This window comes from Sander lucioperca, chromosome 4 (genome assembly GCF_008315115.2).
Source record: "Sander lucioperca isolate FBNREF2018 chromosome 4, SLUC_FBN_1.2, whole genome shotgun sequence".
Classification (NCBI taxonomy): domain Eukaryota; kingdom Metazoa; phylum Chordata; class Actinopteri; order Perciformes; family Percidae; genus Sander; species Sander lucioperca.
Genome location: NC_050176.1, coordinates 10540771 through 10568429, shown reverse-complemented (window position 1 = coordinate 10568429; position 27659 = coordinate 10540771). Strand labels below are relative to the sequence as shown.

Below are 27659 nucleotides of genomic sequence, written 5' to 3'. Positions count from 1 at the left end.
ATCTCGTGGCATGATGGTGGCTATGTGTTGACTATGCAGGCCGAGGCTACATGTCTGATTTGTTGAAAAGTTAAATTAAGGCTCTGGAATGTCAGTAACTGTTTATGCCATATTGGGAAGAGTCAGGGTTGCATGGTCTCATCTTGATTTGTGTCTTGAGTCGCATATTCTAAAGTTCATGTGTAATTGTATGCATATCTCTTTAAACATTTGCTGGTGCATTTGGTGTCTGCAATGAGCACTCTGTCTATATACTGTATAAGGTTTAGCCAACTATGTATAAGGACTTGGCAAAAATTATCTCTTAAGCACTTTTATCCTATTTCAAAGGTGACTTACCAAAGTAACATTACATTATGAGTTATTTACATTATTTACAATATGTAAATCACAGCCTGCAAATATAATCATTGTGACTCCCATTCTAGCAGGTTGAGTAGGAACTTCTGATCAAAATAAGTACAGCGCCCTCATATGGCAGGCTGATACATTCCTTTCAGACCGCCCGGGGCCAGTTATGGAAATATGTGGCACCACCTAGTGGACCATGTAAAAAGTGTTCTGTAAGACACCTATGCTGTGTCTGTGTGTGCCTTCACCAGCCTCTGGCCATAATCATAAACTCTACCCCATCCAACACACACACACACACACACACACACACACACACACACACACACACACACACACACACACACACACACACACACACACACACACAGTGGCAGGAAACAGCAGATTTGCTAAACAACAAAAAATAAAATATACTACTTCATAAAATGAAATGAACAGTGAGTTGAAAGGGTTTAGGTAAACACTAGTGACTTCTCTGCGTCTAGGATTTCTTTCAAATCTCTCTTTCCAGCTGTTAGTTTAAGACCAAAAACTCCTAAACTCGCCTACCAACACCTACTTGCATTTACAGCTGCTCATCAAAGGAGGGCAGTTTTATGAGGACAAGACAAGTCTCAGGGGCTCCTGGATAGCTCACCTGGTAGAGTGTGCGACCCATGTACAAAGACTCAGTCCTTGTCGTAGCAGCCACAGGTTCAACTCTGACCTGCGGCCCTTTGCTGCATGTCATTCCCCCTCTCTCTCTCTCTCTCCTTTCACATCTTCAGCTGTCCTATATAATAGCTTCCCAAAAACTAATCTTAAAAAAAAACTGAACAATACAAACTGAAATACACATGATAAAACAGTGTGATTATCACTTTTTTTTTTGCACTGTGCAATAACATACAGTATTACTGTATGTGTCTATTGGATCTCAGCTCTAGTGAGATATCTTACTAGGTCTCAATTTAAACAAAAATGAAAATACGTATAATTATACATAATTTTGAATTATATTATTATTATAATCATAATCATTAGAATACAAGGTCATACATTTGAGTTGTTTTAACATCAGTATTAGACAATATTGTGATACCTGTGAGCCCACATAAAAAATACCTCAGTGGGCACTCATCTGTATGGAAGCATAAAACCTGGCCAGGCCTGATTGTTGTTATTATTGCTGTACCCTTGTCTCTGTGTTCAAATTACTTTGTAGTTCACTGCATTAGTGAGCATACAAATAATAATAATAATAATAATAATAATAATAATAATAATATATTCAGGTGATATGCCTTTTGATTATCATATATCATACCATATCGTATTGTATTGGCACAGAATAAAAAGCGGCTTGTTCTCTCCTGCCCTCTGGGTGTGATGCTAACAGATGGAGTGACTAAAAATCTGTCAGGGTGATACCTCCCTTGGAGTTGAATGCTTGGTAAAGCGTTCATTTACAGCTGCAAAAAATCCACAGATGGAGCTCTATAGAAGAAGGCAAGAAAAATTATGTATACAGTAGCCTAGACAAAATAGTATGCTTACATGTATTTTGATGTAAGATAATTTTTTTCATGGGATACCTGTCCATTTTACAGTGTGTACTGTAATACTGTTCATACTGGTTGTTGTTTTTTGTCTGTATAAAACTGCAACAAACTGTTTTGTGTAATTCTGAATAAGGTTGTTTTGCCAATACATGCCATAAAATAACAAAACAGTGAAAAAGATAATTAACAGAAATTTTTTTTTAAATTAAATTCATTTTTATTTTATTGCCATCTTTAATTGAGGAGTGATATAACATAAAAGCGAAATCCAAACAGCACCTTTAAAGAATGGTATATTAAAAATAGAAAGGGAAATTAAGTACAAATGTTTGCATTTTACAGCATTACATTTTTATAATTTTATTGTATTAAATTGGAAATAATTGGCCTCATATCCCTTTATACACATTAAAAAGAAGGACATCCTTTCATTGTAAAAAAAAATAAAATAAATAAAAAGGAGAACATTTAATGTGATTAGCTTATTCACACAATGCAGGCACTAAGGGACATAAAGAACACACAAATAAGTTGTAGAAAATCAGCTACTCTGGTTGCAGTGTGTTTTAAGCTCATCACACATCAGTCACAATTATTCTTTCAGTCAGGCCAAAACGACATATTTTCATATTATTGCATGGTTGTTATATTATATTATATTTTAATGTGAATATCATGCTTTATGTACCTACAACTTGTATATCTTCAGCTTACCTAATGTGTAGCATATGAAATTTAAATTAATTAAGGATAAACATTTCTATAAACATAGGAATAAGTTAGCAGTTATTCAAATGGCAGAGTCAGCAGTTGGCTTATTGATTGCCTTCACTATAAATAATTTATTTTAAAATAATGCTTTAAAAATACCCTTTTTGAATTTGCATAATGTCTGGTATATCAAACAATTCTTTTTAAAAAAAATATTATTTGTGAAATGTTCAAATGAAAAATATGTTTTACATACAGTTAAATGGAGGTCAGCTTGACAGTTTAAAAGTTGATTTGAAATGTTACAAGCACAGGAACGTCTGAGCTGCACATATTAACTTGTAAAGCGATACCTCACATAAAACCTCGGTCAGTAAAATTAAAACACACTTCATGTTTTGCAAGTTAATACATTTCACATTAACTTTTTATTGTATTTGTTTTAATCTATGAAGAGTAATGCCAGTGTATCTTTTTTGATATATTTGTGCAAATAATCTGGAAACTCTTCTCCTTTACATTTTCCTTTTTGGAATAGTTGGTGGTAGAGGTTTTTTTTCCCCAAAGTACACAACAACATCTAAATAAAACACTTCCACAGAGCTACAAAATCCACTGCTTGAAGTCTTATCATTATCTAGTTTGCTGTGACCGAGATGAGTGCGTACATCACATTATGCTCTGTGTCTGTCGATCACCAGGCACACTCATGAAGGAAAGAGTCCATCAAAACCATTTTGCCTCACAAACTAAATCGGCTATATCTCTGAGTGGCATATTGTTTGGTGTTCTTTAAATAATATGCAGCTTTGAGAGGGGCAATTATATGTCACTACAAAAGATGTGTGTGGTAGTAGGTCAGTAGTAATTTGTGGTTTTCTACTGCTTTGAACTTGACTCCCGACTCTACTTTATTTGGGCTGTGGAAGCAGCAGCTTAAAGATTGCACAGCATGGCCTCCTCTGTAAATACTTTCCTGTGTTGGTCTACCCCCGTCCTCACACACACATGCTGACCACTTGTGACTTTTCATCACATGCGTCTCCTCTGCCTGTCCGGTGGTCAGTAACACAGAAGAGCAGCGTCACTCACATAGGGTGAAGACCAGTAGCAGTGATGTGATGCTATTGTACATGCTAGCACTAGTCGTCATGTTAGAGGGTAGAGCCATACGTCAGTCTCAGCTGCTGTGCAGAGGTCAGGCTACATAGAAGCAGTGCAGAGTTTAGTGTCAGAGGTGTAACTTGGACCTCCGCTGCCTGTCTTTTCAAGGTTGGTGTGTTTCTGCAATACCTCCAGGTGTGCTTTTCAGTATGCCTGTTGTAGCGTACTGTATGTGGTGGTAAGTCTTGTCAGCTGGACTGTGTTGGGGATCCACATGGAGGTAGGATTTATAGCTGTTGATTGAGCTGTACTGTGTTTTAACATGGTGGATTATTTTGTTGGATGTTTAATTGGACTCAGTGGAGGGTTATTCTGTAGCTGGACTGGACTTGAATCCTTCCTCTAATTTGTTACTTCCTCCACTGAGGATCTGTGAAATGATTGGGCCCATGTGGCGTTTTGTTATGACTGTGTAGCTGTCATTGATCTTTGTGAAAGTGCCCGTGTGTGTTTTTTTTTTAACTTTGTGACGACAATGTGGTTTAGAATTAGACTTTCAAAACAGAATGTTTGTTCTCCAAAGCTGTCCTGGAAAATATACATATTTGATGCAGTTTGCTTAAAGTGTTATTATAACATGTATATTGTGTTGCTAGGCCACTGGGCATACATTTGTTGCACAGAGAGATTCTGACCTTTCAGATTAAATGTATTTTTGAAATATTTATGCATGTTTAACTTTAAAGTTGAAAGTTGTGGATGTACCCTAAAAGCTTTTAATACATGATAGGAAACCATTATACATCAATGTCTATTGATGTTGGTGTCAGCTGTTTATGGTTTGCATTTAGACTATTAAATCCCAGATGAGTTCCTTTGCAAACTGAATGATGCAGCAGTGAGTCACATCTGTAATAATTGGCAATTGTTGCAAGTAAATGTTCACATTTAATTGTTACCTGTAGTCTGTTAATAATTGAATTGTTTTATGAAAAATGTAAATACTACGAGTTGTTTTTCTTCTTAATGTAAACTTACTACTTCTTACCTATTCTTTTATTGATGCATGACATCAATAAGTTGTATTTCACAAGTATTATGTTGTTTTTATTAGGGCATTAATTAAGAAGGCATGTGTTAAGCAGGGTTCCTGCTGGACATTAAGAATATCACATTTTCTTGTCAGGCTTTGTACCTGGGGCTGGCCGCTGGAAAGCCAAGTCTCTCGAACAGATACAAGTTAAAAGTAATTTCAAATACCACAACCATTTCTCCATGATATATGATTATTTGCTTCAATTGGAAATTAAATTCTAGGTGTTTTTACAAATTGGTCAGTAGACCTACACCGGACAGTTCAATTTGAGGTCCAGATGAGTTCCAATGCAGAAGCCTACACATTATCACTTAAAAGCAGTGTAAAACAATTACACTTTCCCATGTTGTTGTAGTAGATATTTGGTAAAAGTAAAAGAAATTAGTCTGGACAGGCAGAATTGGCAACAGAAGTCCCATTGCTGAGCCAGAATCGGTCAAATAAAATGGGACCGATCAGACAGAATACAATTCTCTAAAACTCAGGCCAAATGGAAAAATGTACGTTCTTGTTTTAAAAAAAAAAAATAAAAAAAAAAAATATATATATATATATATATATATATATATATATATATATATATATATATATATATATATATAGCCTATAGTATTTCTTTCGAAGCCTCATGAGCTGCCGGTTAAAACAATGTGAGCTGTGAAAGTACAGTACTTTGAACACTACAGGTGACTTACAAATGACACAAGATCTACTACTCCGTACTTGAACATGGCTGTCGTGCAGATATTCCATGGTTTTTATTATTGAACCTGCTCTTCATTCTTTACTTTATTACTTTTAAATTGTGAATGACATACTGTAGCTTTGACTGTGAAGGCTTTTTTCGGTGGTCAAAGGTTCAGTCCCGAAGAGCACAGCAACACATGAACAACAGACTGGCATTTTATTTGAAAAATTTAAAAAAAACATAGAAGGGTCAAAACATCACAGCCAAAACAAAATATCTGCATATTGTTTTTTGATCTCATACATAATGTTATGAAATGTTTGCAACAGTTTTCTCTTTGTGATGCAACAATACAAGTGTGTAACGGAATTGAAAATAATGGGAATTTGCACACTTAAATATACATCGATCCAAGCTCAATACAACTTTTTCCTCATAGACTTTCTAAAAACGTTTATGTCTGTGTTTGCACCTTTAATATTTTGTGTATTTTAAATGATGTGTCTCAGAATTGTCTCTTGCTTTCTTTCTCATAAACTGACTATTCTTGAGGTAGGCTGTCTCGGTTGCTCCACCATTGACATGTCAGTAATGACATTTTTTAAAAGCAGTTTGTATTCCCAGTTGAAGCGTATGGTAGAAAAAAAGAGTAGATAATGCATAAATAATGTGGCTTCTCTGCTCTCTGCTCAAATGCAGAGACCATACAATACTCTTGATTTACCAGATTTTGTGTTATTTACTACACATAGTTAGCTACTCTCTGTGGTACTCTCTGCTAACAAGTATTCTAACAACGCATTTGAACATGCTTTTTTAAAATGTTATTATTAATATAGTGAATATAATTAAATGTAGGTTGATATGTTCTTTCAAAGATGTCAATTCCACTACAGTTGTAGTAGTAATGTGTCCAGGTGGTGTGGCTGTGTGTACTGGTCCAAATTAAGATGAATTAAATCCCAATAATACACATTGTGACTCATTTTCTTAATAATTTAATGAGCAAGCTTTACTCACTTCCCATCTACCTTGACACCCATAGTCCCTATATCTACATCACAAGATTGGTCTGAAGTGTCCAGCACTGTGCCAGTAGCCCAAGAGTCCATATTAGTCTATTAAGAACACTGTTTGTCAGGATGGCAGAGGGCAACTCCAGTATTTATAGCTTTGACTCATAAGCTGGAATGGTGAAAGTGTATCTCTCCATCAGCATGCTTGCTCACTTAAGAGGGTGTACAATCTGCAGTGGAACTTGGAACTGTCAATTGTACGAAGTGAGTTAATTACCATAATTACATGTGTAACTCCTCAGACTGTGGTATGTGATTTTAATATAGGTCTCTTTTATGTTTTTGTTATTGTATTTATTGCAAATACAAAAAACCTAAACCATGCTAAAACACCCATGTGATCCTTAAACGTAATGCACATCATTTTGGCGTCTATTAGATGTTTGTTCTAAAACACAAACATCAGTACTTGAAATAGCATTTTAATTTATTTTTAAGCAATCAGCTTTTATATCAGTAACACTTTTAGTGACTGAAGTTGCCTTAAATTAAGTTTTCATAAATCTACCATTACCATGTGTGAAATTGGTGGGGCAAGTGAAAGTAACACAATTGTTTAAAAAAAAGGGTTTAATACTGTTGCCTAACTCAATATACAAATTCTCATGAACACAAACGTAAATAACATAAATTAACATAACATAAAACAATATTAACAAAGATAGGAAGAAGTAAACACTCTAATGGTCCTACCCCTTCCCTGGAACAAGTATGCCGAAAGCAAAGTTATATTGATGTCATTAAGTGGAAGAACTGTGGACACAGAATCTGTCATCAGTTGTCTCTAAATTGATTTTGGATTGTTTGGTTCTATGATGGTTATATAATTACTTGCCATTATTTGCCAGCTATTACACTTCATTGTAAAGTTGAGTGATATAAATGGAAACTGGAATTGCACAACCTTAAAAATCTATGCATAAATACAATATTTTAATATGTCATTATTATTTTATGTCACTTACAGCATTAAGGTTTTTAAGTCCACAAAATTTACATTGTTTCCTTGAGTTTTCATTTTAGATTTGTGGTGTAATTTCAGAAACATGTCTACAGCAGGATAGTTTATAGCTCAGTACAGCTTAGAGCATGAATTATGGTTGTGATATGAGGAGTTTATGATGTGGCAATTTAATCACAAGACCACATCACAACTACATAAGCCAGTAGGAAGACATGCCCGGAGGTAATAATCCTCCGCAAGATTCAGTTGCATAAATTCATACTGTATTTAAAATTGTCTTTTGAACTTTATATATTTAAGATAATAAAAAACCTCTTTTATAATCCACCTATTGACATGCGGGGTACAACCTTTTAAGAAGAAGCTGTGGAAACATGACCACAAATAACCATTATTCAGTGCATCACTTTCTCTGCATGCAAAACTTCATGGCTGACAAATCCTTGTTTAGAACAATTTGGGATTTCGACACGTCTAATCTGATTGGCCTGTCACCTTTAAGCAGGGTTAGTAGGAGCAGTTTCTAGATAGGGCAGTGTCAGGTGCTTAACATAGATGATGTGATGAATAGTTGAGTAACTAAGTTTAGACAGCATGCGAGAGCATTCATCAGAAAAGGACAGGCCAGTCAAACAGGGTAACAGCACCAGTGGGTGATGTAGTTCTAAGTGGTTCTATTAGCAGTTTGTGTTGTAAGATGGTGGAGTACAGAACAATATAGCAGTACGAAAATAGGCACTTAGGCAGCTAACCTCTTGATATTTGAACCATGCTCTATGCAGCTGTCCTTGTTTTACTTCAACTACTCTCTCTTTATCCAAGAAATTGAAATTATGTTACACCACCTCTCTGTGGAAGGTGAAATCCATAATTTTCCATATATTGTTAAGAATTAATTGAAATTATGTTTGAACTACAAAAGATGGAAGAGCTTCTAGAATTGGTCTTGTTATAAAAGTTCACAATGTTGCGTGTAACCAGCTACAAAAAAATTATATTATGCTTGAGTAAATAAAACCCCAATTAACAAAACTGGTTAAAAAAAATTATATTAATATTTAAATAAATCACAGGAGAGTCCGGTACAGCCTGACTCTGGAGATAAAACTGAGATTACCTCTCCTATTTAAGTTTATGTTCTGCTTGTTAAACGGTTGTTTGGTAAATTACTCTTAAACACATTAAGAGAGGATTTTAATTGCTTTTTTATTTTCAATTCTTATCATTTTGGTATGATTTTCCTTTGGTGGCTGGCTAAAACCTCTTGGGGGGGGGCGCCAAAAACTCCTCTATGCAGGAAAAACCCTGCTAAATCAAGGAGGGCCCTCGAACCTTCAAATAATCTGCTGGGAGGGGGCCTTTCCTCTTTCATCATATCATCTTGTCCTGGGCAAAAGCAAGACACAAGGTGGCCCTGAGCGGAGAAGAATGAGCAAGTCTGTCCATTTTACCTGTTACTAAACTCGACAATCATATCTGTGAAACTAGGAGACAGACAGGGGTTGAAAATCCTAGGACAACTGTTGCTACATCATGCCCTCCACATTCACTTCATTCCCAGTTTAGTACCATAGTAGACCATTGTTGTCCCAGGTTCTGCTGCTTGCGTGTATAACCGAGTTGCCATGGATAGTCTTCTCACTGTCACTAGTAGTTCACACAATACAGTGCAGTAGTAGATGGTGACTTAGCAGAGCATGTGTTCAAAAAAGAAACTATGAAATTATAAAATATAAGATATTCTCGGCGCAACATTTGTTCTGCTTAGTTGACATAACCATCTTTCCTAGCTATTTTCGTCAGCCATACAACTAACGGAAAATACATTTTCTTACCATAAACAAGCACATTTGTTATGTTAGAGAACAGCATCCAGCTGTGCAATACCTTTTGGCACTGATTATTTCCTTTGGTTTATCCTAAACCCAGCAGTACTGACAGCCAGCTGATGGCTGTGCCCAACTGCTGGTCCATCTGCTGGTTGGTCACTTAGAGATTCGCCTTGTCAGCAGATGCTAGCTGTGAGGCACACAATTGTGTGAATATGGGGAGCTGAAACTTTCTAAAAGCTACCGTCAACAAGAATAGGAAAGCAGTGAGGTAGCTACTGAGTAAATGTCTCTTCGTAATGCCAGTGATATTTTTTTCTGTAGTTCTAAGATTAATGAAATTAGCTAATGTAACATAGCTGCCGATGGTTGCTAGTTAGCAGAGCCTCATACGAATGTTCTTTAACCCCTTTCCAACTGTACAAAAGTGGTCATTGTTTGGTTGTAATAGTATACTAATAATATCTGCATAAAGCATTTACTTGCTCTAGCCAATCTGTGTAACATGTTAAAATGTATGCAGAGCCACAGTTGCGACACACACACCAGTCAATTATGTTATGAAAATGGTGTAATGAAAACAGTGTGAACCTAACTGAAAGCAAAGCAATGCTATTTTCTTTTTTCAATATTACAGTTTTTTCCAACTGCTTAAACACGTTTTGAAAACTATGTCTCCTTTTTTCAAAACTCTACACACAATTCCCAAAACTGCACACGTAAAATGCAAAATACCTCACATCTCCTTCATAATGAAACACTGCATTCAAAATGCCATAAACACATCTCAAAATGAAGCATTTGCATCAAATGGCAAACACTTTTTTCATAATAGTACATTTTTGGATATACACATGGTATATCCAAAAATGTTGTAGAACACACTGTTGTTCTAAATCTAAAGCTCTTTTGTCTTTCATGGGTGTATATCTACATTTACAATGTTCTTGAGTGAAAGTAATCTGCTGAGAGTGGTTGAAAAGTGCACTGTAAACAACAATGTAATGTTACAGTAAAACAGAAAATATTTATTGGGCAAAACATTACATTTGTAAGAGTAGCACAGTGTTGTATACAGTAGCTTGAAATAAGAAAACAAAACTACAAACATATGTAAACCAAAGGTATCATTTTTAGAATAAAGAACACGGGTTTGTGTGTGTGTGTGTGTGTGTGTGTGTGTGTGTGTGTGTGTGTATGTGTGTTTGTGCGTGCTTGTGTGTCGGGGCGGGGGTGTGGGTTGTATGCACTTTGTGCAAAACAAAGTGTGATTGATATACAATGCTGAAATAGCCATTAGATAGTTGCATGCCTGTTCTCATTTCTGAAGGTTTGAAGTATGGACGGCATTGTAAAGCTATAAGATGGGCTTCTCTCATGATCAATCTGTGGTTGATCACATGATGAATACAGTTTTCCAATTTCCAATTGCTAACACACTAAAATGACATGCATAGCACAATTATTTAAACTGACACAGAGAGTAAAACCTCTTCTCAAGTCTCCAAAAGTCTAAACACATTTTCTGCTTTGCACACATTTTGCAATTCAAAATGGCACTTTTTGCACCGAACACGGTTCTCTGCATGAGACACAACAATCTGACATAAAGTCACGTGTTTGCCATTTCAAAACACTGCCATTCAAAATGACACTACATAAGCTAATTGGCCAATATATGTGCCACCTGGCCAAACACCTCAATAGTTAATTGTGACCACTTCAATTAGGAAGTATAAGCACTATAAAAAGACCACATGTGAGCACCTTTTTTTTTTTCTAGATATTTTCTTTTTCAGTTTACTGTTTTTTGTGAGCATATTTTTGTTCAGTCCAATATAAATATATCTGCTGTGCATATGTTGCACTGACTTGTTTGGTGAAAAATAATAAAAAATAAATGTTTCAACAGCGTGTACATGTGTGTGTGTATCTGCAAATAGTTCTGTGCATGTGAACAATCTGAAGAATTTTCTACAGTTTGAACTATTTTAGTATTATGGCAAAGCATACTAAAGATGAGAGTGCTTTCCATTATGCCTAACAGTGTGTAGTTGGTTAGACAAAAATAATTTTTTTTGCAGGATATATGAGGTATTTTGCAGTTTGGGTGTGTGGTTTTGTGAATTACACATGTGAGGAGTGTGTGTGTGTGTGTGTGTGTGTGTGTGTGTGTGTGTGTGTGCCCTGGTAAATAAGTGTAGCATTTTGATTGGTTGTCACTTCCTGTTAGCTTTTTGTGTCTTAGGTAGAGAATTGTGTGTAATGTTTTGAAAAAAGTGTTTTATGCAATTGAAAACTGAGTGAAAGGCTTAGAAATAGCTCATGGTTTTGGAGATTTGTTGTGTAGTTTTGCACTTTGAGTGAGAGGTTTCAAAAATCGTGTGTCATGAAAAGATTTTGTGTGTAAGCAGTTGGAAAAAACTGTAAGATAAAATGTGCTGCTTTAAATAAGGTAACATTTGAGATACTATGACATACTATTATGACCATCCATTGCTCTTCCATGCCAGTTTCCTCACCTTGTAATTAAAAATGGAAAACCAGTCCCAATCACCCCCATTCATTCTCTGTGTATTAAGTGTATTTAATCTGTTTAAAATGTCTAATAGACACTTTCTCTTCCGCCACAATTCAACCACCCATACTTTTATATTCAAGCAGTAGTTATCTTGAAAAACAAATGCCTTTAACATGAATTGCTGAGTTACGAAACAAATATAAAGTATTATTGTGTGACATTATGGAGAGTGGATTTGTTCTTTGAGGTTTCTAAAGTATGTGATGTTTATCTTTTTTTCCCCATAGCCTCAGTGCAGTGCCTGTGGACAGCGCCAATAAGAAGAGCCTCCAGGTAGGGGGCCAGCTGCCAGGCGGTGTGCAGGTGGGACCTCAGCAGCAGAACCAGCAGCTCCTCCTGACCCCAGCCAGCCTCCAGCTCGCTCAGCTCCAGGCCCAGCTTACCCTCCATCGCCTTAAACTGGCTCAGGGGGGCAATACAGCCACTGCTGCCACTGTTCTCAATCAGGTTCTTTCCAATGTTGCCATGTCCCAACCTCTGTTCAATCAGCTACGGACTTCAACTATGGTTGGGAACCCTCAGGGTGCTTTCCCCACGGGGGTGCTAGGTTTTTCCTCCTCCAATTCAGCCTTGGGGGCCTTGGTGGGTGGTGGATTCAATCAAAACCCAGGGAATGTGAGACTGAACCATCCTGGTGGAGGGGGCACAGTGGGCCAACAGGGTGCAGAGTATGGTAAAACCTCAGGATCAACATACCCTTGTGATACTGACAGGCGTGTTCAGTACAACTTAGTTGGGGGGACATCTGCAGCATCAGCCACTGCAGGTGATGGACAGTACACAGTGATTAACACTCAGGCAAAAAACATGAACAATGTTGGTTTTCAGAGAGATTTCTATGGGCATGATATGCTGGGGCAACAATCTGGGTTTAGTGTCAATGAGCAGAACATGCATGTTTATAACTCCACTGGGCATAAGGAGCAATGGAAAGGCCCTGCTAACTTGAGCCACACTGGAAAAGTGGATATGGTTTCTAACACTGCAAATGTGTGGACAGCAGCTGGGCAGCAAATTCGGCCCAGAACGGAACTGTATAACCCAGAGGAGCCAACCCCTGATCCCAAGTTTAATCCCAGTAGTGGGGTTTCCTCTTTTGCTTCCAGTGGCACACAGGGGTTTGGGGGCTACCAGCCCCTGCATGGAAGTGAGGAAACCCTATCTTCAGGCACCAGGACACTTCAGCCTTATCAAGTCAATGATTACCATGCCGTCACACCAAATCAACTGCCACACCAGTGTAGCATCTGTGACAAGAAGGTCTACAACCTCAAAGTGAGTAAACTGATCAGTCAAAATGTAAATGCTTGTACGTATGTAAATTGGAATTTTGTAAACAACGGTAGCTGTAGACCACCTGAAACTAAACAGAATGATTCACCTGCAAGTCTATTTTTCAGCTCACACCTCAATTAAAAATAGGAAATGGAGAATTGAGCCACCTGGCAATACAATCCCCATGTAGTTTGCCTACCAATAAAACAAGGTCATGTTATGCTCATAATATTTTCATGTCCTGGATTTGGATGATACAATGGCCTGAAAATAGCTGATATACTGTATCTTAATGTTTTGATTTGAGGGGCAGCCACTAATTTACTAATCCAAGATGTCACATAATAAAGAGATAACATCTTAGTGGCTGCTCTCAGACATGAGCTTATACAAGGGGTATGCAAGACCTATCACACTGTCTGTGTGTGTGTGTGTGTGTGTGTGTGTGTGTGTGTGTGTGTGTGTGTGTGTGTGTGTGTGTGTGTGTGTGTGTGTGTGTGTGTGTGTGTGTGTGTGTGTGTTTTTAGGACTGGGACCAGCACGTGAAGGGAAAACTACACCTGCAGAACCGAACCTTGTACACAAATGAAAGGTGAACTAAAATTCTTTGGACAGAGTTACAAGTTTTACTTCTGAGTGGCAATTTAAGATGTTCACAAAGCTAGTGGCTTCACATAGTTTATTCTGATTCTTGTTGATTTTTTTGCTTTTCTAATTATCCTTGACCATGGGTTGGCCATTTCCCCAACTCGCTTACCAGCTATGTTTAAATGTGGTTTTGTTTAAGCTTTAGCGCTATTTGATCAGTTTGGAGTAAATATCTCTTGAGTGCTGGAAGCCTTTTATTTAGCGTTTCCTTCCTCTATATACAGCTGTCTTAATGTTTCTATGAATATGAGCTCTGTCACAAGATATGAGTGAGCAAGGCAGGGGAGAGGCAGCTAAAATCAGCCTTCTCTGATTGTTGCAGCTCCGCAGTGGTATCAGCTGGAGCTGTTCACTACCCTGTCAGTAGGTCTTCTGATGGAGGTCTAAACCCCGGAGGGACAAACTCCATGGTCTACTCAGCTGCAAGTCAAGGTAGGATAACCCATTTGTTACCACAAGTGCCTCTATTTGCTCTTGATGTTCTACTGATGTTTTTCTGAGCGCTGGAATATATGAAACAAAGTGATAGATGGAGGTCAGGAAGTATTTTTAGAGTTACGTGAGGGAATGAGGCAGCATGTTTTTATAACTTGACACAGTGTATTTTAATACATTGATGTATGCTGTTAGAATATCCAAAATATGGTGCACAACAACACTTAGCCAACCCTTAATTTGCACTTACTACTTTTGGTGCACATATTATAACAGCAAACCCACCAAGCTAATGACACATGTGTAGTGCTTTTCTACACAGATTCAAATTGAGGACCTGTTTTCTATCGCATCGCTAGTATCTGTCCACCCTATATCTATATTCCTTTCTATATCCCTTATGTATAATTACTTTTAGACAAACCACCTGTGGGTGGCTGCGGACAGCCTGAAAGAGCCTTTGCGCCTAACCCTTTGAGCAGCCTGGGAGAGATTGCTCTTCAATCAGAAATACATGGTTACCAATAAATATGTAACCTATAATTCTTCTACTTTCAGTTACGTATTCAGTGTTTGGTGAACATTAGCGGTAAATAAGAAGGAAAAATTGTCTTCTTTTGAGCTACCCAGCACCCACAACTGTTGTAGCCAGCACTGTGGGCCATTGTTGAGATTTAAAGCCATATCATTATAATTACAGCACATTCAACTAATTGTAAGTTTTAAAAAATCTTGTCTTTAGAATTTAAATTAAATCTTGAATTTATGTGTAGGTATATTTTAGAGGTACCCTCAAACTTCCATTTAAAAGGTGTTTTCAAACTGTCCATTTTAAACACCAACCCACAGCTGGAAAAACAAACCATAGGGTATTAATGAATCTGACAGTATATTGACATCACAGTAAAGTGTCACTAGTAGCACCAGTATCATATATCCCAGATGTCAGTTCTTAGCACTGATGCATGTTTTGAGTCCTTTTATTCCAAGTGTTTTCAAATGTCCTAATAATTATACAACAAATTAACTAACTAATGTCCTAATAATTATACAACAACTGAACTAAAAAATAATAATGAAGGTTGCATGATAACATTGAGCCTTTGATTCAACAAATATAACTTCATTCCACATTTGGTCGACTGTATACGGCAAATCCAAATTTCAAATTGTTTCCACAGATGTATCCTCAGGAGCCAATACATCATACTTGCCAGCTGCAGCCATGAAGCCTTATACCCCGTCAGACACAGGATTTGCCGCACACCAGCCAGAGTCAAAGGTCAGACAAATGTATGGGTTTTTTTTTCCTCAGGATTATTAGAGCTTGCCCGTGGCATATAACTCAAATTTTGTGACAGGCCAAAAAAGAATGCTAATGACAAGAAACAGCTGTCATCCTTGAACATGAATACGGCTATAGATTGATTATATCTTGTTTCAGGGAAATGTTCAAAGTGATTTATAATTCATATTTGTCTCATATCAATGACTGCTGCAATAACAGACTCGGAGGGCACTATTGGTGTTGTTTGGTGCAGAGTAAGGCCCCGATCAGACAGAGCAATGCCAGTTTCATCTTTTTGTTATTCTTGCTAGACAACCACCCAATAACCTGTCCTCAGCCAACCGTTATTTTGCTGTAAAGTTAAATGACATCGGGCGCTTTTCCGCTCTGAGTTTTCAACTCGATGCATTCAGGGCTGTCCTGCAAAAACACAAGGCGCATAGAGAGGAAAAAATGGAGGCGCTCAGCAAAAGCAGCGAGCAACTCTTCACTCTCATTGAAAACAAAAAGCCGACCCAGGCTGCTAAAATGCGCTCTATCTGATCAGGGTGCAGACTGATGATATTGTTGTACGTTATTATATTTTATCTCTATTTACCTAGAATACTGCATTTCTCCTATATAATGCATTTCTTCCATGTATTTATAAACAATTTGTAGCTCAGCAGCATGAAAAAGTGTATAAGGTGCTGAATGAATGGACCCAGATCCTCTTGTTGACAGCTGCTGGGGCGCAACAGCAGGCTTTGTCTGAGCTTGACAACTCTTTTCCACTCAACTGGATAGCCTGGCAAACTGTGTCATTAAATGTTGGCTAGACACTACGTGTTGAGATTTTTTATATATCCTTGTTTTATCTTTTAATGATTATCCAGCCCCTGGATACAATTTATGCGGTAAAATGGGGATATATGATAAAATAGCTTCTGTATTGAGGAAGATAAGATAAGGTAGGATAAGATAAGATAAGATAAAACGTAAACTTAAACAAAACCCACAGACAATTTTCTTGCATTATTCATACTTTTGTGTTTTATGCTGCATTATCATGTTTTTGTTCTTGCTAATGACATTACTGATTCATCAGTTCCACATTAGGCAGGGGGAAACACATTTGACATTTTGAACTGCGTCCTGCAAATGTGTTAAGGCCAGACATAACTCAGCAGTGTCTTAAATTGTCTGCCTTTTCGGAACAGAAAGAGTTTCATGTTAACCAAAGCAGCTGTCCACACAAGCTCTGCACAGGCTCATGCTCCAACTACATTACACACATGTACTGTGGAGCTAACTGAACGTGTTTATTTGTACTTAAAAATCGTATTTACTCTACTTATACACGTAACCAAGCCATCATGTAATCGCTGTGACTGAATAGAAGTCTTGTGGACATTGATAGAGGATTTGAATAGGCTGCTGAAGGGCTGCTGCTGCAGTGACGCTTGCCTGGCATAACGTGGTAAAAAGAAAGAGATGAAAACAAGCACTAGTCCAGAATTATTTATCCACATTGTACTATAGACAGAACAGAAGTTTATTTAACAAGTACTATATTATTTTCTATGATTTTTTATTTTATTGCCAGGCGACAGAAACTCTGTAATCTCTGTAAACATACTCAAATTTAAGACTTTGATTACAGTGGAGGATGCAAATCTAATACATTGTAGGAATGTATAGAGTTACCAATAGGTAAGAAATGGTCTATGTTAATCTCATCACTATGTCTTTGGCTACAATTAAATAAGATTATTTCTTAGAGCTTATTTTTTACTCCTTGCTGCCCCACAGTCTGTTTGCCTGTCCGAAAGTGTTAGCATTGGGTTTGAAAAACAGCAGCTGTTGATAGGCGTCCATCACGAAGGCAGGTCTCTTGAAAAGCACAGTACAGATGATGAGCGAGGTGATTAGCCCCAGTGAACCTGTGGAAAGCCATCTCTGGTGCCCTGTGCGCAGCTTTCAACAGTCAGCAGGCATTAACACGCTTACAATGCAGGAGCACATACCTGCACACAGATACATGCTGTACTGTACACCCTGTACTTTATGTATTTTAGCTGCAGTTTTCTTAACTAGAAACACACCCTACCAACCCTTAAAGAAATTGTTAAAGTTATGTCCCAAAAATACATTGGCTCTTTAATGAAGCCACAGTATATCACATTTATACTAATCACTATACAAAAGTAGGCTGTTGTTGTATGACTAATAATATTTACTATGAAGTTATAATTAATATAATATTGAATGAAAACCATATAGGCTAATGAATCAATGTATAAACATTTTTACTTGTATTTCAGTGTGATGTATTTGGTATCTTTTGACATTTTGGGATTTTTTCAGAAATGTGAAATGCACAAAAGGATTGCACTTAAAGAGAATATAAATAAATATTACATGCATTTATACAGATAACTTAAAAAGAAAAAAAGAAGCTAGTTGTATATAGTAAAAAAGAAATATCTAGTAAAGAGTACAATTAAAATACAATGGATAATTTAATAATAATAATACAATGGGCTGTTCCAGATTCGAGGCCATGTTGTTTACATTACGTCTCCTCTACTGTAAAAGCACTTCTTCCGTTCCAACAAACATGCGTGACTCTGCTGTTTTATCTTAGCCAGTTCCTTTTCTTTTTTTGCCAGTGGAACCAAATTTAACAGGAGCCTGAACTCAGTGATGTGAAAGTCAAATGCTTCATTGGTTGGTTATTGACAAAGGCTTTTATTGTATCAGTGGGAAAATATTTATAGGCTGTGCTTCATGAGCTAATGTTGGTTGCTATAAACACACACCTGTCGAAGCAGAACAGGTGGGGTTTTATTGGTTTTGGAGCCCTGTGTTGAACAGAGAGCTTACACAAATGCACACGCACAACCACATGCAATGATAATTTGTAAACTTATTTTTGGTTTATTAAGTTTCATTTGAGTATGTTTGTCTATGAAAATTAAAAAGTAAACATTTCAATTAAATAGATTTTGTGATCAAAATAAACAAGAATTACTACAACCTGTACAGAGAAGCTCACACACATGTGCATAACATACAAGCATACCACATGCATGCTTGCACATACACAGCAGTCGTTAGTTTGGACTGCAGTTTCCAGCTGCCCAGTTTGAAGTAGCACAGTAGCTTTATATGATAAGATAACTCAAACAGAGATAAACACAGGATTACAGCTAACTGCTTGTCAGGAGCACAGACCTTAAGACCCCCGGGTCACACCCCGGGTCACACCCCCATGCAGCGGTGTAAGGTTTCAGGCTGGTGAGTGACTGGTAAAGCGATCTGAGGGATCGGCGTGCCAGCGCCATGCGAAGGAACGTGGGGAGAAACTGTGAAACCAGACTGACCATTTCCCTGGGTCCTTCAACATGGAACCTACTTTGTACAAATAAACAGACGTGTCCTTAGGAGAGATTCCAGCTAATGTCAGTCAGCACGCTGTCAGTGAAAAAAGGAAAGCACTGTGTGAAATGGTTGTCCTTTACACCATTTGGCCCTAGTTCACTTGGTCATAGAGTTGGGAGTGCTTCAGCAACAGAACATATGGCTGAACACACTGTGGCAGGTAAAGCCATTACCTCTGATGACTGTAGTGTAGGGTACAAATTGGCTCATCCATACGTTTATAGATAAATACATTGAAGGAAAGAAATTGCTGTATTTAAGTTTAAGTTTGTAAGTTTATTTGATTAGGACAAATGCACATTAATCAACATTTCTGTAAATGCGCCAGTGTTAGCCAGTTGGCTAATTTTCAACTGTAGTCCTAATTATCTAGTATTTTTGTATTATTATTATTATTTTGTGTTTTCTTTATGCTGAACAACTGAAAAGTAAAATTTTGTGTGATAAAGCCTATATTATGGAGAAATGTAAATACACAAGGTTTCAATCATACTTAATCCCCAGTTCAATTTTTATTTATAGCCTAAAACTGAGATTGTTTTGCTAAGGACTTGTGTCAACTGAAAATTCATTGTTTCCAAAAGTTTTGTTTTTGTTGTTCCATGCATTGAAAGTCTCAACCACCAAAGTGTGTGTACTGTAGTGCCTCCTTGTGAGTAGGCAATGACATGGCATAACTCTGCGCCTCTGGTTTGCGGTTAACAGAAACAGCTACCGTTCAAAGCCTGAGCCAACCTTGACAGTGATATCAGTGCTGTGGACAAACTGTCTGAGCTTTCAGACACAGACAGCATTTTACAAGTCAGACATTAGTGAATGCAGTGAGCAAGACTCTTGTTCTCTCTAATAGTCCAAGAACATAAACAGCCTATTCCTGGATCTGTTTATTGAGCCCAACCTGCACTGACCTTTATGTGTTCTAGTGGTGGCTCGGAGCTGTTGAATAAAATTATCGCTCTTATCATCTGAAGCTGTTGATGTCAGCTTGCTGGCCAGAAACCATTAAGTTGTCATAGAAATAAAGTGATCTGGCTCATCGAGATCATTTGATCAGGGTTGTATGAATAGTAATATGGCCTTTTCACAATTTGTGAATAGAGTATCCCATTTAAAAAAATGGTGACACTAGCCAAAAGTACTCTTTAAAAAAATGTGTCCTCAGTTTATTAACTACTAATATCAGGTTTTTGTGAGATACAATCACATTATTTATGGATTTTGTGATCAGTGCTTCATGTATGTTTTGAATACTGCCACACTTGCATCGGATTATGTTTCGACATGCATAGTAAAGTGACTTTGAGATTGTAAAAGTTTCCTCCTCCCCTTTAAACATTCTACACTTCCCATCTATTGGACCCAGTATAAAGTGTATGTTGGTGTTGAGTTTTCCCTGAACAAATTCCCTGTAAAAACAGAGACCCTTGCTGCTGGTCCAAAGTGGAATTAGGACCCCATTCTGTCCCACACATGGAACTGTCTGTCAGGTCTGTTAACCAGAGATGCAGGAAGGAGGAGGAGGGGCACTGGAAAACTTGCAGTTGCAGCACAATGTTTGCAGAAATAAGACTCCAAGATATGACGAGCTGAATTTACAACCGCTTTCTGCAATGATGTTAGAGGAACATGAGGTGTCAGACAGTATGTCCACCGGCTAGTTTGATGATGAATAAAGAAAGACAGATTCAATCAGTCAGTGGTTTGCCTTTGCGTTCTAAATGTAGTATGTACATTGTTGGGAAAGGTTAAACAACTGAAAGCGTGTATATGATGCATGATGGACGCTGGACTTCTTCTTCACATGCCTCTGAACCAGGCAGCCATAGTCCCTTCTATGGTGGAGCTAGTTCTTTAGATCATCTGTGTTGCCTTCTTAGCATGTCTGCTTTGGACAGAGATAGAGGTTGAAAAATGTGGTTGAGAGTCTAAGAAGGAAAGATGCAGGTAAAGACAGATGTGAAGATAAGTACTTTGGCAAGAAGTTGGGACAGATGGGCCGCAAAATATTTGAGCTGGGAAAAAGGTTGGATGAATAATAAGAAATCTGGAAGAGAAACAAAGGAAGACTAAAAACTTTTTATATTATATGCCTTACAAATAAAGCTATAAAAGTAAATAATAATCAAGCAATAGATTGTCAGAAATAGTGATAATACAATACCTAAAACCAAAACAGATTAAAGTAGTTTCACTATCTCTGTACTGTCTCTCTGCAGCCCACTAGAGCTATGATCGGGCCCAAAAAAATCTGACCTGAACCTACATGAACCAGCATATATTTCTGTGCAAGCCCAACCAGAGCCGAACTACAGCAGCAGTTTCACGCCCGAGCCGGTTAAAAACACAAATTCATATTAACAAATTTAATACAAGTAAAGTCGGTCCGTGTACTTGATGGCCAACGGATTTTCGTTTTGAAAGGAAAAAAACAAAAACGAAAAACGGCCAGTTTCCCAATTACCATTAGTAAATAGGAAAACAAAAAACGGAAAACAACCCATTATTCGTTTTTTGTTTTGATATTAAAAAACGGAAAACGAAAAACAATCTCGTTATCCGATTGTCTTTGATGTATTTGTAGATGGAACTCGGAAATTAAAATACGTGTGTATAAGTCGTATTCCTTAATTTTGCATTGGTATTTTTTCGTGACCCGGAAGTTACTCCCGCCACGCCAAGACCCGCCCTTCAATAGCATTTATTGGCCTGTAAGATCCGTTCTGTGCATGCGCATAATTACGTAGCAGAAAACTAACAATGTCCATGTGCGATTTACAGTCTATGTTTGTACCATGTGTCAACACTTTACGACCAAACATTACAACTTTTTTATTAAATCTTTATTATACAATAGTCATAGCTACAAACATTCGAAACTTGTCACTGATCCAAAACCGTGTAGCGACATCGTTGTTGTGTTGTTTACGTTCATGTTTTTACCTTTAATACTTCGTCTTGACTAATAACCATAGACTGTCTATTATTAATGCGATGAAGTGTAAACGTACATAAGTGTCCTTTTGAAGATGGGATGACAGCTCTCCCAGCCACCACTGCTGTATACCACTAGTAGCTACATGCCAACGGCAGTAAACACTATAGTAGCTACATGCTAACGGTCATCTTAGCTGACAATGTTGTTAAATTCTCCCCAATTCCGGGTCACATTCCTGCTGAAACATGTCCGATTGTGTAGTGTTTGGTTCAGAAGCCTTTATCTGTGATTTTTGACATTAGAAAGTGCTGCTTCGTTCCACTACAATCTAACATTAGCATACTCATAACTATTGTAGCTGCATGCTAACGCGACATAGCGGAGCATATAGCTAGCTATGTACGTATGTAGCAGGACTTTGTACCGTAAAAATCACCAATAAAGGCTTCTAAACCAAATACTAAACAAATACAAATACAGTAAAGTGACCGGAATTAGGGGTGAAATGTCCAGCATTGAGCTACATAATAGTTTGCTAGGAGTATGCTGGTCTCTCACAGAGATCTCATTTGTAGCCCTGTTTTACCCGATACATAAAAGTACAAACACATGAAGTGAGAGGTATACACATGCTTAAACTTTATTAAAAGCATGGTTAACCTGAAGCAGGACGGAGTCATAATTTAAAACACCAAAGCAAGGCTTCTAGCTCAGGCTAGCTAGCGTTAGCAAATTACCTTCAAAGTTGCAAAGAAATGATGAAACGTAAAATTTGAAGCCTTTATTCAATTTGCTACATGGTGTTGTACTGGATGGCCGGACGACCCTCCGTATATCATTAACAGATACTTTAGGCAACTCCAGCAAACACCTTGTAAACTTCATCTCTGCCATCATAACGGTCTACTGTCACTGTCTAATGTTTTCTTCCGGTAACCGGGAATGTCCAAACATCCTTACGCCAATGCGTGCATAGAGCTGTGAAGTTTGCCGGTGCTCGCGCAAGCGTAGAACTGATCAGGCAGTGCACAGAACGGATTTTACAGGCGGTACGGATCGGGTACTGACAAAGGAATACGATTTATACACACATTTTAATTTCCGAGTTCCATCTACAAATACATCAAAGACAATCGGATAACGAGATTGTTTTTCGTTTTCCGTTTTTTAATATCAAAACAAAAAACGAATAATGGGTTGTTTTCCGTTTTTTGTTTTCCTATTTACTAATGGTAATTGGGAAACTGGCCGTTTTTCGTTTTTGTTTTTTTCCTTTCAAAACGAAAATCCGTTGGCCACCAAGTACACGGACCAAAGTCAACTAAAGTCTTTTCAGCGCTGTAACAAACATTTGTGACCTTATCTCCGATATGCGCCTTCTCAAATGTTCAGCACAGCCCAAAAACTGTTACTGTATATGCCATATTAAATAAAGATTGCATAACATTTCTCCATATCGATGAGAGTCAGGAGTCTCGGGACAACTGCTGTCAGTGACATGATTTTTAAACAGCAGCAAAAAATCAATGAGACAATCAAATGACCACGACATTACACAGATACGGTCTGCATGAAAAAAGAAACACTGTGAAATTCGCGCAAACCCGACCAAATTCAAACCCGGGGAAATATTGAGAAATAACAGATAGGCCCGAACCCGGCGGCAGTGCAGGTCAATATAGTTGGCAGCCCAGAGGGATTTGTGTCAAATGTGTGAAATGTCTGGGGCCAGTCAGCTGACAAGTCTCTAAATCCAAACAAGTAAACTTTGATTATCACTGCTGCACTACTGCCAAGGAACTATTAATAGATGGAATGAGGTGGGTTGTATCAAGAAGGGAAAGTGACATGACATCCTGTGTGATAGTGTTACATTGACGTTAGATGGACTAGTTTCCTACAGTATGATTGGCTTTGATGTGCTACACATCAAGACAGAGACTTTTGGAAGAATGTTTTTTTTTGCTGTCGAGCCAACAGTTAGATGAGGAGATATAATTTTAGTTTCCGTTTCATCTGTGCATATCTGATTGAAAGTTATGCCTACAATTACTGGAAGCAAGGGGAAACTGCTAGCCTAGCTATTTCAAAAGTGAAAAAATAAAAACTTTGAAAACTTCTCAACTGTCGTAGTCACATGTTATATCTTGTATATTTGCCTATGTAGAAATAGAAAAGGAAGTGGTTGGAGGCGTTGGCTTACACATTGCAAATAGACTCCTTGACCTACGACAGATGGGTTCAGTGCACGCAGGATCTTAGAGGTTCTTATCATAGGGTTGGCAGGTTTGCGCACTAAAGTTAACAACTGAACAAAACCAGATGACTTGCCCAGTTCATGGTGTTGAAGCTGCAGGGGGTAGAATGCAAAAAACGCCATAGTTTGAATTAGAGTGAGACCTCTTCTCTCTCTCTCTGTTGCACAGGCAATGTGTGCACAAAACAGAGCATCATCTCTCTGAAATGACCTGGGATTGACCAAATCCTACCATCACAGGCTAGATTTACTTAAGCCTCAAAACAGAGCCCTATAGCAAAAATAAGGTGCCTCAGCCAGCTTTAATGTAATTTAAGCAGTTACTTTGACTCTGGTTTGGTGCAAGTTTGAATGTTTAAATATTGATATAACGGTATTAGGGTTGTTGACTCAATTCAACACATTTTATTGTCAGATGTCCAATAGTTGTTTTGCTAATGATCTGTGTGATATTTAAATAATATTCATGGTTGTAATTGTTTTGATTATTTGCAGCCATTTTCACCCAGAAAGGCCACAGCAGGGCGAGTCATTCACATCTGCAACCTCCCTGAAGGCAGCTGCACAGAGAATGATGTCATCAACCTGGGACTACCCTTTGGCAAAGTCACCAACTACATCCTCATGCGCTCTACCCATCAGGTACAAGAACCTTATTGTTGAGTCATTATTTGTTATTCATATACATGTCCTGATGACAGAAAATGTGTTGATCCTGTAAATATTTTGTGCACATAACATGCGTCAGATCTCCAAGCTTTCATTCCATCCCATCTCTTCTGATGTTGTATTTGATGCCTTGCAAGCTATTAATCCCAGGGGTTCAATTGGCGAGGACAAATTGGATCCTTTCTTTCTTAAACTGGCTGCTCCACTTATTGCTGAGCAATTAACTCATATCTTCAACCTTTCTATTTCAACTGGCATATTTTCCAGTATCTGGAAATTGGCACACATAACTCCACTGCACAAAGGAGGAGTCAAAAATGATACGGACAATTACAGACCACTTTCAAAATGACCATGCCTTGCTAAACTCCTGGAATCTCTGTTAAATAATCAACTTAAGGTTTTCCTCAGTAGTTCTGCAGTTTTGAGTCCTCACCAATCAGAACTAAGAGCTAATCACAGTAGCATCTCAGCTGTTACATTAGTCGCAAATAATATTATATCTGCCCTTGATGAAAAGAAGCATTGTACCTCCCTTTTTGTAGACCTTTCAAAAGCTAGATAATAAGGCATGTGATTGGTTTGAAAATTATTTACATGGGAGAGCTCAGTGTGTAAAGTCCGGAAACATCCAATCTCTGTTCTTGCCAATTTCTAAGGGGGTCCTGTAGCGATCAGTTCTGGCACCTGTCCTTTTTTATATTTATATTAGGGCTGTCAAAATAACGCGTTAATTTCGATTAATTAATCTGAGAAAAAATAACGTTAAAAAAAATAACGCAGATTAATCCATTCCATATTGACGTTTGACCCGGAGCCGTTCTAGCCACCATTGGACTGTAAAATGAAGGAGGGAGACGAGAATGTGCTGCCTGGATCATTAACTGGAACATTTACTTGTAAAAATCTTCTTCCTGCCAACTCTGGCTACCGAAATCTGGTGCCACTGATATGTCTGCACTTATCTCTGATGCTCTGAAGACGATACAGGCAACACAAACACCGCTGCATGTGACGCTAGTTAACACTATACTCAACAGCAGCTAACGTTAGCCTACCGCTAGCTAGTTAACACTATACTCGACAGCAGCTAACGTTAGCCTACCGCTAGCTATAGCTGGATTAAACACGGTTAAAATGCTGAACGGTGTAAAGTTTGACTGTGTTTTACTGTAGAGGACTGTGACTCAACAGCGGAATGTAACAATCTGCAGTTGCCGAGCTGCCGTCGGAAAAACAACACAGACGGTGCGTTAGATGGAACTAGTAAACTACAGCTTCGTGGTGCATTTGAAGTTATTGTAAATGTCCTTGGTGGTTGTTTTTGTCGTTCAACAGCAATTTACTAGTGAAATAAGTTATTGTTATTGTTATACATTATTATTAAATCATTTAATTTTGACCATATGGCCTTAGCAATACACAAGCCGTTCTTTAATGTCACCAACTGTTGTTTAGTACCCTTTGTTTTCTTTTCTTTTTTTACTTTCTTAAAAAGTATCGGTTCAGGCACCGTTAATTATGTATGCGATTAATTTCGATTAGTTAATCACAGAGTCTGTAATTAATTAGATTAATTTTTTTAATCGATTGACAGCCCTAATTTATATCAATAATATTGTTTCTTTGAATGACTGCCATGTCCATCTTTATGCAGACAACACAATTATATATTGCATTGCAGATTCTGTTCAGCTTGCCTTGGAGAAGCTACAGCTTGCTTTTAATGCCCTACAGGAAGCGCTGGTTAAACATAAGCTGGTTCTAAATGCAAGTAAGACAAAATGTATTTGTTTACTAAGGCCAGGAATATTGACTATATAGCTTGTTTATACACACTGCAAGTAGATCAAAAATAGAGCGTGTGTCCAAGTACAAATATCTTGGCATCTGGTTTGATGAGAAGTTTTCGTTTCTAGAAACTAGGATTCCTTTACAGAAACAAATCCTGCTTCCCTTTATCAAGCAGAAAAATAATTGTTGAAGCAGTTTTTCTTTCAGTGCTTGATTATGGTGACGTTATTTAAAGAAGTGCTGCTCCATCTAATCTCATACGCCTTGACACAATTTATCACTCCGCTCTAAGATTTATCACTGGAGAGAGCTACAACACCCATCACTGTGCACTCTATGCTAAAGCGGGTCTATCTTCATTAGCAGAAAGACGTGAAAACCATTGGTGTCTGTTCATTTTTGAGACCATAAACGGTAAGCTCCCTCCTTATATTTCTGCTCTGTTAGAGTGGAACTCAGGGCCTTATCAAACAAATCTAACAACCAACTTTTACTTAAGGTCCCGAGGGTTCAATCAGAACTAGGGAAATCGGCATTCTTCTATAATGCACTAACCACCTGGCACACGCTACAACAATCATTTAAATTAAGTTATCTTCCAACATATGGGCAGTTTAGAGCACTGGTTTTAAATACTCATCATTTTGGATGTAATTGCTTTTAGTCATTTAAATGCTAATTTTATCTGGATTCCCTTGCGATTGTATTTATAAGTATATATGTTGATTGCTCATAATTGTTATTAATGATTTCTACAGTCTTTGCATTGAGTATTTATATATGTGCAAAAATTGTAAATTGTGTTCTAAATTATATTGATGATTTATTTTATGTTTAAATGGGCTTGCCCTCAATTGTACTCCTGAGAACTAAATAAAGGTTGATGATGATGATGACATTTTCACTTGGAAAAGAATTATCCAAATGCAAATCACCAAGTTATTTATGTGCATTTTTGTGATTTCATTAGCTTTTTTCTGCTGCAGCTGTT

The 27659-nt window shown here is 37.7% G+C and overlaps 1 protein-coding gene across 4 annotated transcripts in view; it reads left to right on the top strand.

The window, feature by feature from the left end:
- The window catches only part of rbm20 (RNA binding motif protein 20), a 57928-nt gene that overhangs the window by 22223 nt on the left and 8046 nt on the right, over positions 1 to 27659 (top strand). For all 4 annotated transcript variants that reach the window (XM_031289319.2, XM_036000786.1, XM_036000787.1 and 1 more), the window contains exons 2-6: positions 12172 to 13219; positions 13747 to 13811; positions 14190 to 14299; positions 15484 to 15584; positions 24701 to 24847. In XM_031289319.2, the coding sequence (XP_031145179.2) occupies positions 12172 to 13219; positions 13747 to 13811; positions 14190 to 14299; positions 15484 to 15584; positions 24701 to 24847 (1471 nt within the window). The remainder of the gene's footprint in view (positions 1 to 12171; positions 13220 to 13746; positions 13812 to 14189; positions 14300 to 15483; positions 15585 to 24700; positions 24848 to 27659) is intronic.